Source organism: Pundamilia nyererei, unplaced genomic scaffold (assembly GCF_000239375.1).
Source record: "Pundamilia nyererei isolate P.nyererei 1_Seehausen unplaced genomic scaffold, PunNye1.0 scaffold00080, whole genome shotgun sequence".
Lineage (NCBI taxonomy): Eukaryota > Metazoa > Chordata > Actinopteri > Cichliformes > Cichlidae > Pundamilia > Pundamilia nyererei.
Genome location: NW_005187481.1, coordinates 2,689,149 through 2,707,684, shown reverse-complemented (window position 1 = coordinate 2,707,684; position 18,536 = coordinate 2,689,149). Strand labels below are relative to the sequence as shown.

General features: G+C 40.4%; 1 protein-coding gene across 2 annotated transcripts in view; it reads right to left on the bottom strand.

Moving 5' to 3' along the window:
* The window catches only part of nlgn2b (neuroligin 2b), a 63,907-nt gene that overhangs the window by 29,631 nt on the left and 15,740 nt on the right, over nucleotides 1-18,536 (bottom strand). For both annotated transcript variants that reach the window (XM_005737914.1, XM_005737915.1), the window contains exons 2-3: nucleotides 9,734-10,481; nucleotides 2,387-2,440 (exon numbers count right to left, since the gene is read on the bottom strand). In XM_005737914.1, the coding sequence (XP_005737971.1) occupies nucleotides 2,387-2,440; nucleotides 9,734-10,250 (571 nt within the window). In that variant the 5' untranslated portion in view covers nucleotides 10,251-10,481. The remainder of the gene's footprint in view (nucleotides 1-2,386; nucleotides 2,441-9,733; nucleotides 10,482-18,536) is intronic.

The following is an 18,536-nucleotide window of genomic DNA, read 5'->3' as shown; positions in this document are numbered from 1 at the left end:
ACCTGGGGCACCTTGCAGACATTGAGTTGACCATGAACTCCTCTGCATACTAAAGTATTCTAGTCAAATTTGAGGCCACCTGTTTGAGAGCTTGAACACAATTGTGTCAAGCAACAGGACAATGATTCCAAGCACAGCAGCAAATCTACATAAGAAGGGCTGAAAAAAGAAAAGAATCAATGGCTAAGACCTCAACCCAGCTGAAATGCTGTGACTACCTTAAGGTCTCAATAAAGTGAAGCAACTATGTATAGAAGAGAGCTCCCAAATTCCTCCACAGTGATGTGACAAACTGATAAAGTCATACAGAAAATGATTAGGTCAAGTTATTGCTGCCAAAAGTGGCAGTCCTGTGAAAACCTTCTTTTTCACATGACTGTATAACTATTTTTGCCGATCTTATCTTGTTTTTCTAATAACAACAAAGGCGAGAAAATATTCACTATCCTAAAAATAAAGATAACAATGAAAAAATCATTAATTTTGAATAAAAGATCATACGCGCATGCACAGTCACAATTAAAAGTGTGCGTTTGCATAATTTGGGGGGGGGGGGGGGTTACAGGCATACAAATGCCTAGCTATGCATTCTCTGGAGATTTTGTCACACAATATTTCAGTTTTAAAAAGCTGGAATATTTGAATGTGTTTAAGAGAGGGACGTGTCGGAACAATTGAAAGAAGCTCAACACAAATGCAAAAATGATGAGACGATGGAGGGTGATCCACTCAGTCCAAATTTGAGCCTATAAAGCCAATAAGGAGCTGGCTGTCTTCCCTTCCTCCCCCCATAACACTGGCACATTATTCGCTTCTCTCATTTCCACCTAACCTGATACTGTCCTGCTCAATATCCACCTTTGTCCTGCACAGACATTCTCACATTAATGTCTTACTGTTTCCAACAGATACTGCCCACTTTCCACTTTTCCATTCCTCCGGTCCTCTCTCATTCATTCCCTTATGGAAATCTTCATTGATTTGGGTGTAAAAGTTTTCAGCCTGCCTCAGCACTTGAACAATTTTCGCACCCGGACCCACAGCCAAGACTCTACACTTTCACAGAAAAAACTTTCCAGCAACAAAACGCTAATACTACTGTTTTACAACAATGTTTAAGAAACTCTGTCCAATCCATACCTAAACAATTAAGCGAGGAATTCAGCCATGCCCTAGCCCTCCTGATCCTGTCAGGATCCATCAGGTGTCGGCATAAATGTCAAGCTCTACCAGTCTCCTACTCATCCACCCTCTCACTCTCTCCTTCTCCACATCTCTCTCACTTTCAAAGCTCTATAAATGTCATTTCATAATGCACTTGTCTTCATTATGACTGTTTTTTCCCCCCTCCTCTCCCCCACCGCTGCCCTCGCCAGTGCTCTCGCGGTGTTCAGCTTTTTTCTTTTCTTTCATCTCTATTCAATCATTCTGCTCCTCTCCTTTACAATCCTGCATGGATCCTTATTTCTGTTTTCACCGTTAAGAAACCACACAATTGGATTAGCTACATCTGTCTCTTTTTAAAACACAGCAATTAGAAATGCAAGGAAGGGAGAATTCAATACTGAAATAGCACAGAGCCTGAAATACAAAACACACAAATACACACTGAGGCGCAAACTGGAGCACACGCGCTCGTGTGTTGAGTTGCACATGCGCTGTGCTCAAGTAGACACACATGCACGCACACACACATGCACAAATGGAAATGTGGAGCACTGCATGTGTGTTTAATACTATGCAATATACAGTAAGCCTTAGCACGTGTACAAAAACACACGCACTAATTGTCTGCACAGATTTTGGTGCACCAGTAAAGTGTAGTGCGAGCATCTCCCCTTGTCTGCAGTGATCTTGAAAATATACTACAGTGGAAGAAATATGCAGAAGTCCTTCACTTTTTCCCACTTTAAAAATGAAGGATTGGGTAGAGCCCAATAACATTATGAAGGACGATAATTTAGCCGAGCAATTCACGAGAACTTTAGTCCAAGAATAAAAGCGCAGGTGAAGAAGGACTGAATATCGATTTTCAGTGATGCGTCACGCTGGATAGCCAGAACATCAGAGTGTGGTTAATCAACCACACAGCAACCAAGCAAGGAAAGTTAATTAGCTCCCCGTGCAAGCACACAAAACGCAGCATTTGTGACAAGGGTGGAATAAAAAACAAATACTTTGTATGTGGCTTTTATACGACCAAAATGCGTGCCTGTGAGAAGGAGTGACAGATTTGTATGCTAATAAAGGCAGTTAACACAGGACAATGTAATGTGCACATAGGGTGATTACGCTCAGATGGTTATTAACACAGATGAAAACACCACAACCCCCATGGAGTTTGAAAAATAGAGCATGAGGGGAAAAAAACATGCAATTAAAATACCTTCATCCCTGGGTCTGTTCATTGAAGACTCATCGTGTTTTTTTGTGAGCGGACCTGAGGTTTAGAAAAAAGACAAAAGACAAAATTCAAAAAGGTTGCACTGGTACAAAAAAACAAAACAGAAAAAAAATTAAGAAAAGGATTAAAAGAGAGGGAAAAAATATGCTGTTTCTCGGTTTCATTTCAGTGGCTGTGTACAAGGATTACACACTGTTTCCTTTAAAAATATAACCCCCAAACTCATCTGTTTCATCTGCTTAGGATCTAGTCACGGACTGCCTCGTAAATGACCCCAGAGGCCACTTCTCCTCAACCCTTCTCCCAATCAGTCTTGACACACTGCTGCTTTGTAAAGAAAAATCAATAAACAGAATCAAGCCATCACTCTTTTGGGTCAGAAAAAGCAAAGGAATGCCAAGATGCTGCGTGTCCTGCTCTGAGGACTCAAAACACAAGGTTCATCCCTTCACTCCTGTATAAATGTGACTGAATATATATTAGAAACACCAGCCTAAACCTAAAACATGACTTAAAAGTCTTGCCTACCTAATTTGCCAAGAGGAAGTTGGGGTTTTTTGACGGTTATGCCACCTGCATGGGTTTGTGACAGGATTGGCCTCATCAAGGTCAAAGTGGAGCTCTGCATTAAGCTTTAATGGTGACACCAGTTAAATGCACTATAGGGGAGAGCCAATAACGAGCATTTATCACCGTGACCAGCCAACGCCCTGGCATGTCAACCTCTGTAAGTCTTAACTGATAAGGATCCCATTAATTTGTTTTTTTTCTTGGCTTCTGTCAGTGGGGCTTTTTCATCAGCAAACACTTAATGCTGCATTTTGTGTCGTCTACAGCTGCCGCCTGCCCGTTTGGAAGAAAGTCACAAAATACACTAAAACACCTGCAGTCCCACACACATTTAAATCACACACCACGCAAGGAATGTTAACAGTTTACAATCAACTTGTGCTGTCGTCCTTGTACACACCCAGCAGCAAATTTCCCTCTTTCCAATGAAATATTGTTGCAGTCTTTTAAATTTGCTCTATACTCGATTGCCAAGAGGGTTATCACTCTGTTTCTGTGCTGCTGACATGCCTGTTTCTACCCTTTTGCTGAAAACCTTCTTGTAAAGTTATGGCATATATACCTTTCACAGTAGTTCTCATCTATTGACAAAGGAAACACCCAGCACTCCACCATTATAATGCAGCATTTTCACATCTCTATCTGTATGAATATGGTTTCCTGGTATAAAATGTTTATCTTCCATTAAAATGGGACAGGATCAATGCTGAATGGATTTGCTGCATCCCATGAACACCATCATCAGGCGCCTGATCCAGAGAGCACTTAGTGCCATAGCGGGAGATGGTATAGTCGTAGGTCCTGGACTACAGAGCAGGCAGGTAAGCAGACCAGTAATGGATAGAAGGGCACATTACTACCCTATCTTGTCGGCACTTCCTCACTACTTATCACCACTCTAAAACCACACCTTCCCGCTTAATGGATGGACTACTCGGATTTCAGTTCAAAGTCCTCATGCCTAATAAGACTTAAACTTTATGTGAAGATGAGCAGCACATCCACACTTTGTCATGGAGCAGATATCGTCCATAGATCTCCACAGTAAATTTGTTAAAAAACAGAAAAAACACTGAAGAATCTTTTCTTCTTTAGTATTATTTTCACTATGAAATAATCAGTTTAAAAGCCTAGCACAGCTAGCCAAAGCCCAGTGTAAAGGCTACAGCCACGCTAGCATTTCTGTAACGGCCCCCAAAGACTGACATTTCAGACATCCCGAGATGTCTGAAATGTCATTGAGAGTTCATTGAGAGCCACACTGTGATGGTTTGGTGTAAGATATCAAGTTTGATGCCCGGAGACTGTATGACTGATAATACCTCCTGAATCCCGGGGTATGATGTGCATCTATAAATCCTTTGCTACTTGCAAAGGACAGCTGGATAACAGCTGGATGTTGGACTACTGTTGTGGAGCCAAAACGGAAAATCATCCAAAGATGACCAGCACAATTCAATTGTGGTGGTCATCTTTCATCTGCACCAGCCCAAAATCACCTAAGTTGGCTTAATTGGTTTAAGCTACATGTCAACATGCTAGCACTGACAAGCCTAACCACAAAGCACAGTGCAGATGAGGTTGATGGGAATGCCACTGGTTTTGCAGGTGTTTATTCATAAACCAAATTACTTGAATAAAAAAACGAGTCACTAAAATGACTCAAGTCTGAACTTAACTTCACACCAATCCATCAAAGAGATGTTGAGACATTTATTATACACTACAAATTCCACAGTGGCTCTATGAGAAACATCACTAAATTATCTAAGTCACTGGATAAATCATTTTAGCATTGGTAGTGGTTTTATTGTGGCTATTTTCCATCACGGCTAAATGCTACAGTGGCTGCGCTTGTGTGTTTAATATACTGAATTTGCACTAAAATAACTGCTCATGGCAGTATCTAGGTCTTGCCCGACTTGACTAGGGTTTGAAGAAATACTACAATGGATTACACAAGACAAAAAGTAGGACCTAGCCAAAGGGAAAAACATACGCTTTTTGGGTCAAAAACATCCATTCCATCTGCTTCCCATCAGCAGAGAAGCCTGCCGGTAGGCTGAGTGCCACATGATGTAATGGGCCACTGGTCAGTGAAATGCTACGGCCTATGCAGGAACATTTAGCTTGGGTTGTCCCAGTACTGTTTGACCTAATGCAGCTCCATCTCTCAGTCGACAGCGTTTCTGTTCGGTTCAGTGAGCTAGTGGCCAGTACGCAAGCTGTCTCCCGTCCCTCTCCATTTCCTCAGTGCAGTAATCGGGATGAAGCTGCAGTATGTCATGTCTGTGGTGGCCTGTCTGCTTGACAAGGTGTCAGACACAGCTTCAGATCAACACCCCCACTTCCTGCAGCTTCTAGCACATGCAGTCCTATCCTTTTGCTCTCTATCTCTTCTACTGTGGCCCCAGCCCCCAGCTCCATTCTTGCCTCCGCTGTCCTGCCTCCTGAAATATGGTTTTTAATAAAGAGCACGGTAAATGCCTGCTCTAGCGGTAATAAAAATGAAGAATCTCAGGCTTTTGGCTGGGGAGTGTCTTGGGGAAATAGGAAATGCGATGAAACAGTGCTCTTGCCTGACAGCCTGACCAAATGCTAAGAGTTAGGGTGGAACACTAGAGAAGGTGGAAGAGAGCAAAAGAGAGATAAAGTGAGAGTACAAATCTCACTGTTCAATCGGGGAAAACATTTGTGCTATTTACATGGTACTACAAAGTTGAAGAAGTAGCAGGCTACATAGTGGCCTGTTGGGGAAGGGCACTGAGCTCATTTGCATTCAGAACAGTGACCCCTTCTACCGCCATCTGCATAAAGATGGAGGAGTGAGGAGAGCAGAGAGGAGAAGGGGTAGGGGATGGTTTTAGGGAGGAGAGAGAGCAGGACGGGTGAACGGATGCAGAAAGAAATAAAGCTTCTTCATGTCCAACCAATCACATGACGAACATGGTCAGAAAGAGTATTTCTGGGTATGAAATAAAAATCCCAGTCAGAAGGTGCATGACTAGAGGATACTACATAACACTGAACTCTAAAAGCTCTTTATGAATTTGTGCTGCCAATTCATTTTGGCCCACCTACATCCGTTGTGCGTGGGAATGCAACTCCTCGTTGCCAAACACAGCACAATACAGCCCCAGCAGCCAACCTTTATACATGCTTGACCATCACTTTAGAAAACAAACCTACTCCTGTAGATAAAAAGCTCAGTCTGGCTGAAACATCACTAAGAGTCTACAGGAACAGATGATCAGTGAGGCCAATGTGCTTCCACCAGTAAATCTTAAAACTTAGCTTTAAAATGCCTCTGGGCTCTTATTTGGGCATTTGTTTAGAGAAAAAACACAATCAAATTTAACTTTAATTTCTGTGGTTACCAGGATATAATACTGGATGCATATAATCACTAGTCACATCTGATAATTCTGACATTTCTTTGTTAATTTTGACCACAAATAACCTTTTGTTAGGCTTTTTTTAAACAATGGAATGGAATTATTTTAGTCTTTTCTGAAAAGACTTTCGGTCCTTTGAGCACGATGTCCCTCTGTTGTATTTACAAGTAGTATAAAAACGACAGCTGATGTCAATATAAACCAAATTATCATGGGAACCAAAAATCAGGGCCAAATAATAGCACAAAATTCTAAAGTGCAGTTCATCTTCATCCAAATCTAATGGCAATGAATCCTATTGTTCCAGAAATCCTATTCTAAACTATAAATGTAAATCCAGTGGAGGCCCCATGGGATCACTAATGAAATGGACATGCACTGTCTTGGAAACATGACAACAATTAATTTTACAGAGGTCGACCAATTATATATGTCTAAAGGAAAACGTTTCATGACATCAGGATGCTTTGTTTGTGGTTGATCTTTTTGTTTTAAAGTTTTTAAGTGAGTGATCCCAAAAAATTTATCTCAGATTATAATAATACTTTAAATGTCACAGTGAAACACTTAAAAAAAATCTGCTCCATCCGATAAAACCACCAGTTTAACATCATATAAGCAATTTGAGAGATTATGACAGCGGTAATATGTGAAAAATGTATCTGATTCCTGGGGCATATCACTCTCCTCCCGTCTCTATTTCTCTCTCTCACACACACAAGGCAAAACATATCCTTGGGGAAGGCATTGGCCTTGTGTAAGTGGTGACCCGTGACGATAAGTGACAGATTCTGACAAGCAGACAGGGCTACATGTAAAATCTGTCTCACTCATTTGCACACCTTTCCCCATGGGAATAACACAGAAAAGTCTAAATAATCCTTTTTGTAAATATATGTATATAGCTTAGATATTCCACTAATTCTGTCCTTATGGCCAGAATATGCACACTTTCCGTCATGTTAAGAGGAATTTAAATCACTTGATAATCTCTGTCATCACTTTCTACTACTTGAAATTAACATTACCATCTTCTCTGGGAGGGCGGGGGGGCATGGGAGCACTCATCAATGATATATAAGTTTTCATTCCAGCTTCATTGTTGAAACAAGAATGTTTTACGCCACTCTAGACTAATCTTCGGGCTAGGCTTCATATATTTGCAGCAGCTGTAATGCATAAACATGTGTTTTGCTTGAATACTCTCAGGTAAGTCTCAGGTGAACCCATTAATCATAGGCTTTTTAACATTTTATCATTAGCCTTGCTCACTATCATCAGCAGCATATGCTTTGCCTCCGAAGTCAGACTTTGATCCTGTGTTCTCTTACCTGCCCATCTGCTTTCACAAACGCTCTCCGCTGGCTCATTAATGCAAGAACTACACCCAGGTAGCCCATGTGGAGTAAACAAGGTTATGCTTGGCAATGTACTGTATTTGTTATATATTTTAATAACCTAATAAAAAAATCACCATATTGGCAGCGCAACTTTGAGGAGACAGTTCCTATTACTGCATGAGACAGTATGAATGCCAGTCTCAGAGCTCAATATTATACAGGCATATTTTTGACAATTATAAGTCAATCTTATTGTCTTTATATGTAAACTCTTAACTGGAGCAACCTATAAAGTGATAGACAGCAAATGGGACATGAGCTAAAAGCTCAGTCATGCTAGAGTAAAAATATGGAACTAGCAAAAATCAGTGATTGTGTTAAATTTTTTCGCATTCAGCAATAAGATCCAAACAGTCACAGTGACCCAAATGTTCAGTATGAAACACCCTCAACCTCTGGGTGACCACTTTCGATGGCTTGCACAGGTTGCCTGGTGGAAGGCAAACTATTTCCAAACAGTTGTGGTTAGACTCAGACTGTCTGCAGTCGCTCTCAGGAAGGTTGTTAAAGGTTTCCAAATAACTGCCATCTAATAGATAAACGCAGACTGGTTGAGAACACGTTGCAATCATTCTGAGTTACTCTGCGCCGATGAGCGCAACTCATTTGTGTCTCTTTGCAACAGCGTACTCGGCTTGATCTGTGGGGTTGTAAACATATAAAATGCAAGGTCATTTTGCAGTTAAATCGTTATCCTGCAGTAAGTATGTCACTATTCGTGTATTTCTGAATTTTTAATTCAAATTCATGAGGTTCTGGCATGTTACAAACTAAGAGCAGACTGACTCTGTCTTACTGATGTTTTATCACCATCTTAACATAGGTTGAGATGTGGCGGACCTGGTCCTTGTCTTTGAAATAACCATTTGAAAGCTAACAAGACTGCAAGTTCACTGCACATGGTTTCAACCACTGTGGAAATGGTTGCAACAGTGTCATTTGATGTGATGTGATGTGATGTCACATTATGTTATGTTGCAACCACACTGGGTGTGACTTTGATAAGTAGGAATTCATTATTGAAAAAGCACTGCTAACAGTATTGACAGTACTGTCATAGTCATAATTGCTGGTGAAGAGTTGGTAGAAGAAGAGAGTTACCTTCCTCTGAAAACACTTGAATGGTATAAAGTCATAGTGTGAAGGACAGCTGTGTGGCTACAGGGGATTCTTTGGTTTGATTCTCTTAGCAACATTGCTCTACACTTACAAGTTTGTCAAAAACTAAATGGAAAAAAACCAAACAAACGCTAAGTTTTCATAAAAGTTTTTAGACTGTAGAGTTTGTATGGTTTCCTTGTGCATAATGGGTTTCCTCCCACACTCCAAACACATGCATTTAGTTTAAGTGGTGAAGATATGAATCTGTCTGTTTGCGTTAGCCATGTGATGGACTGGTGAACACTCCAGGGTGATACCCTCCTCTCACCCCACGACAGCTGTGACCCTATGTTAAGAAAATGGCTGGAAACAAATGAGCACCAGTCAAGCTAAAGGATATTACAACACAGTGCTGTTAAAAATAGCATAATAAGCAGCTAAAATGTTTTTGCTTTCATTTTTAAAAGTCTAATGATATCCATCCATCCATGTTAAAATGAGTTGCACATGAGCAATAAAACTAAAACATATAACTTTGTTGCAGCATTAACATTTCTAAACAATTAGGCCCAATCAATAGTAATTTAAACAGACCTTCTTTGGAAATCTCCTGATTGTCTTTTGGCTTATCTTCCTCTGAATACGATCCAGATAAATTTATCAAACTGACACTATTTCATGGAGTACTTACACTCAGTATAAAATGTGAAAATGACAAGAAAAGTACAATCTGTTCTTTCTCTGTGATACAGTTGTGACACAAACTGGTGCAAATTATTAACGAGAATTCGCCGACAGAGACACTCAATGCAAGACTTTCCACTTGCATGTAATACAAGCTACGCCTCACATTACGGACTCACCATCTTCAGTGGGGACATAAATGTTGAGGTAAAGGCAGTCCTCACTCTGGTTCTGAACATAGGTGGCTGCAGCATCCAGGTTGTCTGTGAACCACACTGGTAACATGATCTCAGGAAGCACCCCGTGCACATTCTGAGGACACACAGGCGCAAAATGAGTGGCATTGCGAATCTCTTGCCAGGAACCTGGGGCTTCAGGAGGCTGGAAGCGCCTCTCGCCAATAGGTGCGGTGGCATATGGCACACCTAAATACTGTTCCACTGGGCCCAAGATTTCATTGTTGAGCTCTTTCCTGATACCACGGACCTTTCCGTAACTCGTGGATACTATGGGGTGTTTCAGGTCAACTCGTTGACACGAGGAAATCGTCAGGTGCAGCACTAGTCCCAAGAGCCACACCAGACAGTGATTAGCAACCTGCTGAGTAGAATAGTGATGCTTGCCGCCATAGCCCTGGTGGCTGGCAGCGCTGAATGGAAAAAACAACATGTCCAAAATAAAAGCTCTTGTACTCATATCAAAGGGACTTCAGCTGGGAGCAGAAAGGGATCACAAACTCAGTGGGATATGGGGGATGACAAAGGCAAAAAGAGGATTGGTGGAAGGGGGCAGGTTAACGGTGTTCCTAGAGCGCCATGGTGAGGTTGAGGGCCAGACAGCATTCTCCAGTAGACTCTGTGGTCTCATATGTCTTCCTCTTTGGAGCTCCTGAAGGGTCCAGAGCTGCAGCTGGGATACCAATTAAACCTGGAAGACACAGACAGGTCGCAGGTTTGAGTAAAGACATGTGAATAAAAGCTCTGTCAGGTCAGGCTGTTTTATAAAGCTGCAAGAGACACAGCAGGACAGAAGGATGCACTCTTGTGCTAACTATCTCACCGAACTTAAACCAGATATTATACAGTGCGTCATTTGTATTTAAGTCAGAGCTATTTAGCCAGTCTATGGTATCACAGTAATCAAGTATGTTTGCTATAATAACGACTGTATTTTCTACACATTAGCATGACTTAGCTCAACACACTGCTAGCAGCTAGCATGGCTATACAATTCATGTTCTGTATTAGAATAAGTGTTTATAAAATGTTATCATGCTAGCTCAACATTTTATAATTCTAGTCAGGATGAAAATCATTAAGCACCGAACGAAACTGTCATGTTAGTCACTTATTTAAACTTAATAAACATTTGGCTAACATCTATTTAAACCCTTTCCTTATATTTTAAGGCTGCATTTTTACCACTTTGCTAATAAGATTGGAGAATACTGTGTGTAGAGTGCACCTTATGTTGTGTCATCTGAATAGACTCTAAAAAGTCTCAGAATTATCTTGGCAGTTGCTACATGTTGTGCGATGGCTCCCTAATGGATTTAGGCTGTATTTAGAATTCTCTCAGGGTTTTCATCATGTTAAAAGGAAGTTTTCTCCTCACTGTTTCCAAGTGCTTGCTCAGTGGGAACTGCGAGGTTTTTGTCTGTCATATTCTAAAGTCTTTTGTTAACAGTATAAAGTGCAATGACATTCACCGTTGCGAATTTGTGTTACATAAATTAGCGGCACCTTTTCAAATTCTTCATTCTGTATTTGGTGGCGACTCGTTGACTCGTTCGGTGACCGTTAAGTTACGTGACTGTTAACATACGTTAGACAGGACATGTGAATCAAACGCAAATTGAGAAAGTAACATTATTTTTAGGATATTTACACAAGAGTTACACCCCTTTGCTGCTCTCACATGCTTTCAGAAATACTAGAAATATTTTAAACTTGAACTCTAAAATGCTATGAAACTCCGAATCTTGGGTTTTTGAAAACAGAAGTTTATAATGAGCATGTGAAGCCAGGGTTATTTCTGAGAATATTCAACCAACGTGGCTTCAAAAACATTTAAATTTCATACCAAAGGGAACATTTTCAATCACTATTGTGTAATGCTGCCACACTTTATGTTTTCATCTTCCCAATAATCACAGGACTTTGAAACCTAAAACTAATGGTTTTAGGTATGATAAGCTAATAAATAACAAAAAAGTAAACACAGGCTAAAGCATGATTTTAAAGCATGAACAAACCCCACTGGCCCTCTACCGTTTTCAGCCATGTGTCAGAGTTAGCCTTTTTCTCACAAGTTCAGTTCCTTCTTGCTTCCACATCATTACAGATGAATGGGCAGTGCTTATCTCACTGTGGCTTTGGGAGACAGAGCCGTTTAGGTGTGATAAAGGCTTTATGTGGTGCTAACTGTTGGTTGAACGCCACCTCATCCCTCCGCCCACAACCTGACAGTATCCACACTCTACTGCCAGTCAGCAGGCACAGGGATTGATAGTTAAATATAGCACAGAGACAGGGTGCAATGTCATAGGATGTTTAAAGTTAGTAATGTACATAATGACAAAATAAGGAGAAGCTGTGTGGAAAAAATATCCACTTGATTAAAGCCTTATTACGGCATTTCATGGAGGAGGTACGATTTGTAAGGACACCCTGAATCCTCATCAGAAAAGTTGGTGTGCAGACATAGTCAAGCTGAAAATCCAACTTAGAAAAAGATTAATGTGAATTATACACAGTACATGACTCTAAATTGTGCTGGAAAGACTCATTGTGATGGGGTAAGACTGCGTGGTTGGAGAAGCCACTAAAGTTGTGGAGTAACTGAGAAATGGATGAGACGTGTTCATTCCCCAAATTGCTCATCTCATTTTGGTATTAGCATTTTTGACTAAGCAAAGCATACTTAAAGGAACAGTGTATCATTTTATTTAGTCTTTTTTTTCTTATTTAGAGGATAAGGTTTGACACCGCACTTCTACCTGTCTCTTAGAGACGTGCCTGCCACTTCTAAAGCTAGCTGAACCCCCTTCATAATGGATAAAAAACTTTTTAAATATTCACAAACATCTGTCCTTTCTTTTTAGATGGAGAGATTACTATTGGCTAATAACTGCAGTGGTCATAACTGCTTTTCTTATTTTGCTAGGAGCTAGCTCAGTGGTTAGTTAGCAAGTTCTTACAAACAATTTCCAAGCAAATTACAGGCGAAGGCAGAAATATTCCAGAGACTGAACAATGACAAAGAGATTTTAGGTGCAGAGCCCTTTTTGTGAATTATTTTACTTGCCAACCAGTTGTGGAATACTCATTTTTCCCTAGCAACCAGAAGTTGCCAGGAGGTTGCCAACTGGTCTCTTGTCCAGTGTGGCTGATGTCTTAGATGAGCAATGCTGGCAGTAAGTGAAGTAGTAAAGTCAATGCTGAAGCAGGGGTGAGGAACAGCCTTCTGAGGTTCAGTGAGTTCACCTCTTTCTAATTCTAAAACGCCACAATGTATATTTTAATATATGTAATCTTATTTCCAACTAACAGTAACTCGGTTGAGGCAAGCTGTCAGACTTCTGTGAAACTACAAATGGTTTAGAAGCTTTTTTGCACATATGTAGTTCTAGTCACTAAGACCTCAAAACAGACTTTGATGTACAAACCCAGTCGAGTTTTCCATTTAATTTGCTTTAAAACTGCAGGGAGATGCAAAAAGATGGCTTCAAACAAACAAATCAAGCTTCAGAAAACACAGAAACAAAAAGGAAATCCTGACAACTGGTCTCAAACTACTGTACAAATGATCAGTAATATTTGAAGTTAGTGAGACCAAGAGAATAAAACAAAATGCAGACAGAAACTGAAGTACTACACATACACTGGCTCACACAAATAAATATGTATGCACACTGTAAAGAAGGCCTTTGTAAAGGTTGCAACTTTAAATAGGGTCTGATTACACAACAGATGCTGTCACTGCTCATTGCTTACATTTTCTATATTTGTCTACACATCTTGATTTTTGAACAGCCATCTGTGTTTGCATTCTGTCGGTAAATGTAACTTAACATATAGCACAAGCCCAAGGTCAGAGCACCTCTTAGTATGCCCAGCAAGGATGCACACAGAGGTATGTCCTTTCTGAAGGATTGCATAGGTGAGTCAAATGTTAGCAGCCCGCCAGATTGTTCTTTATATACTATCTTGCCTCTCTGCACGTGCTAGCAATAATATGCACACATATGCACACAGATGTGTAAAATCCAATGAGGCATCAGATGTTGCATGCAAGAAGAGACTACTGTAAGTACATGTCTCACATGTGGCTTGGAAATGGTAGTACCCTAACATCTAACATCTGTTCGTGTCAACCATCCGTGAGCTGGAACGGCATCGACCGCGCATCTCCACGCATAAAATGAGATAAACTGACACACAAATCACCAGGCTGATGTAAGCTGTTTTCTCTTCTGTTTTATATAATAGGTAGTCCTGTCAGCTGAAGCTATTTGAGAAGGTAATGCCTCCCTGCCAGTGGGACTCTTTTATGGGTATGTTTTAACGAAATGGTCCGAGTGGTTTGTGAAAACTTTCGCTGAATGGTGGTGTTTGAGGAAAATGCTTGCCTTGGGATTTTTTATTGCTTTGTTTCCACTTTGACTGTTAAAACTACATACACTACTTCAGCTGTCAAGCTGCTCTGCTCTGCTAGTCAACATCTGTGGATGACAAGCAGCTTAGCAAGCCAGAAACAGAGTGCTGAGTTTTTGACTAAACTTTCTTATCTCTTATCTACTGTCTCTGTGCTTAGAAAATGAACCTCTGGTGGCTGTGTGTTGTCTTCACTTGCATCCAGCAATATGTAGATACAGCAATCTGTTGTCTTTTTTTTTTTTAATGCACCATTATTTGATGAGAAAGAGAAGTCCTTTTTCGCAGAAGTGAGGCTTTTGTTTATTCCCTTCAACAACATCTTTGCGAGTTAGCAGCATGCTACATATACCAGCTCTTTTCTTAGAGATTTTGGGAAACTGCTTTGGGAATTTAAGTGGTAATCTAGGCTTGAATAATCTACATTTGTAGTATTTAATTACTTGCTTGGTTCTACCAATATTAGATAGCTTACACAAAGCTGTTTTATTAATGCATGCATATTATTAAAATTTGGGATATAATGGTTGTATTGATGGATAGCAACTTGAAATGCTCCAAATATGCCACTACAGCATGTAATAATGTAAAGATAAGCTCTGGCAGACTTGGCTCTGTGCTTGGCTTTAAAGGGTTAAAGGAAGTAGAACTCGACTAAACCCAAGCTACAATGCTAAAGCCTGTGCACTTAAAGATCTTGCACATGTAACCCAAGAAAACCTTCACCGCGCTGGGAAAAAGATATACACAAAACTGTTTAAGTAATTACAAAGTATTTCTTATATAAGATATATCTTTATATCTTGGGAACTAGGTTTAAGTGGGAACGCATTGGCATGATGTAAGGTAAGAAAGCAGGTGACTCATGCATGCTGTCTGCCTCCCCATGGTTCTTGTTCTTTTCTGATAAATCCAGATGATTTGATTGCTTAATGTTGTCTTTAACCTTAAATTGACCGGGGAAGAATAAGTTGTCTTGTTGATGAATTGAGAGGCTAGAAGATTAGACTTGTCAGACTGCATATGTAGGTTCAGCCAAAGAGCCTTATCCCCTTTTCACATGCGGTCCTGAAGCTACCCCAAATCCACTCCAGTTCCTCTGTGTACAGCTTGCCAGGGTGCACAGGGTAATTCAGGGTAAATAGACTATGAGGGAAAAAAGAGTTGCAACTTCCTGGAAGTTGCAGCTCTCGCTCTTCCAGGACGTTCCAGCTCTCTCTTTTCTAATGGTGGCTTTTTAAAAGTCACCAGTAGAAAGATTCATTTGATTTGATAATTCATTACTGAAGATGTTAGTCCATTTTTTAAAGGTCATTACAGGTGAGTTTTATGCTGTTCTTGTCATCTACAATTACGTGTGATTCATCTGCTTAGAGACCCAACTATCAATCGATTTTCTTATCCGCTTATCCAATTTAAAGCCCTCTTGGTGCTGCAGTCTATCCCAGCTGAACTGAGCGGCAGGACAGGTTGACATTACATCACAGGGTTACCCCAGAGAGGCAGTCAACCACACACTCACATGCAAACTCTACACAGAAGGGTCATGCCCAGGCTGTTTTTGTTTTTTAAAAAACAGTTGGTGGTGAAATGCTTTAATTTAATGTATTAATCCTAAAATCTTCTTTTTCTCTTCATCTTCTTAAACTTATTAATATTTACAATGGTAATAGACAATATCCAGAATAATATTTTTAGATGTGCCAAATACCAAAATAGTATTGGTACACTTTCAATTTACCAGTTAACCTAGATTCCAACTCCGGTTAGTGACAGAAAGAAAGAATGAGCCACAGATCTCTTCAGGTTTGTTCTACAGAACCATCTATGAAGTTGGTCTTAGCAGCTGTTGTAAGATGAATCATGTTTCCACCCCTGCCTATCACAACTAACTTGAAATCATTATAAAGACTGCAAAAAAAGGGAAAACAAGCCTCACTCGGAGAAGCTTTGCAAGCTAGGAAGTTCTCGATGTAGCTAGCAGGCTCAATATTTAATGCCATCTCAGCAATGAAAATAAAATACACTTGTAGCCACAGGCATTCACTTTCAAAAAGAATTTGGGCAACCAATAGTTGCAACACTTTTGGCAAGTATTTCCTGTAGGATGACCGTTGCTCTGAAGCAGGTGTGGATAGCTAGCTTGCTAGCAAGAAAACAACAAATGTTGCTTTACTTTGCTGACTCTAAACTTCAGCAAACACATGTCCCTCTTCTGGATGGAGTGGTAAATGGACTGGTTCTTATATAGTACTTTGCTACTCTGTCTGAGCACTCAAAGCGCTTTATACAACTAACTCATTCACCCAATCACTTCTTATAAGCTCTTAAGTGCTCTATCTAACGTTCATACTCCGATAGATGCATCAGAGAGCAACATGGGGTTAGTATCTTGCCTAAGGATATTTGGCATGCAGACTGGAATAGCCTGGGATCGAACCACCACCCTTCTAGTTAGTGGCTGCCCTGCTCTACCACCTGAACTACAGCCTTATCAGCCAATATGAAGATTTGAGCAAAGACAATTCAGCTGTATTTTTCAACTTCTATTTATATAGCATTGGTTCACAGAAAAAAGCCATCTCAATGCTCTTAATGATGCAAGGTAAAAACCCCAACGGTGGCATCCCATGAGCAAGCACCTGGCGATGATTAAGGAGCAGATCACACCAACTTTGCAACCGTGCCAATCCTGAGTATTCTCATGCTGCCAAGGGGATCAACCCTTCATTTTTAATAATCAGATGGCATTTCCTCTAGCAGAACCCTAAGAGAAAATGACATTGTAGCAACTTCTGAAAAAAGCACTTTGTTTTTGCGTTCATTACAGCAGGCACAAAATTTTTATAGTCAGTTGCTATAATGCCTTAGCATCACTGTCATTGACTGAAACATATGAACATAAGTGGGAAATAAATGCCATGTAAATTAATTTCCCCTTAAGCTTTTGTGCACATGTTTTCATAGAAAGTCTGCCATGATTTCAAACTAAATCACTCTGTAACAAATCTGGTCTAGAGAGCAAGATCCAAACAAAGGTTAATCTGTCAGAGAAATATTTTAGGTTGTAAGTTCTTGTCACGGTGTTAATTTTTATAGCGACCACATAATTGCGGAGAACTGCTGCATTGTTAGTGCTGATGGAGGCTTTGAACTTCATCCTAAAATTTATTCCATTTACCATAAGCTCTCCAGACTCCAACAGCAGCTCAATCAGATACCATGGCCGCTCCATCTGCCACTATGCTCCCATCATCATCTCACTGCAGCCAGAAAAATCAGAGGGATATCCTCAAGGAAATATCACTTTACACTTATTGTAATCAAACCAAGCTGCAAGCATCCATTTCAAAAGGCAATAAGGCTTTCTGGACAAATCCTGACAGGCAAAGAACGGCCAAGCTCAATATAGCCCTTTAGATCACAAATTAAACACCTCTATTTTTCTTCATGGACTAATCCTGATAAATAATAGGAAAACACAGGTTAAGATGAAAGAAAATGTTGACAAATGATCAAGGAGAAGTCAATTAAAGGGGCCTTAATGATGCGGGTTATTAAAGCTGCGGTGAGGATCATCAAGCAGCAGGCAGTCGGAGCAGATAGGAGATGGTAGACAACAGGCCCTCTGTCACCGCTGGACCAAAAAATCAATATGTTGCTGTTGGTAACAACAGTTTCTCTATCCGCTTAACACATGTGGATCACATGGAAATCCATTTATCTTACAGATCTACAAACACAACACAATAAACAATCAAACAGAGAATGATATCTTGACATCAACTGGCAGCGTAACTTTAGAAATGTGTTATAGTAGAACGCTGTTGCCTCTAGGGGCTGTTACTTTTTATTTATCCGCTTTTTTTTTTAAGTGTGTTTGGGGGAGAATGTGCCAAATTGAGGCCAAGTAGTGAGCACAATCTGGTGACACACTAATTAGCGATGATCTAGGTGAAATGCTAGCTGTGTTAGCATGTGTATAAGTGTCTGTGGGCGATACACACAGTTTGAAGGAGCAGTCTGACAGCTGCTTTGCCTCAGGCTTAAAGCTTATTCAAGAACAGAATGGCGAACTAAGTTAAATAGAGAAGGCCGCTTAACCATGTTAAAAATGACTGTCCGATCTTGCTGACACATGGTGCCTGGAGATGAGAAAGACGATCGTTTTCAAGCTCAGAAAAAAAAAATACAGTCGCAAGTTTGAAAACAGTGCAAAAGAAAATGTGTCTAGAGGGATCAAATTTACAAGATGTTCAGAATGAAATTGAATTAACTATCCTGCATTCCTCTGGGCATGCATGTTCAATGCTACCCCCCCCCCCCC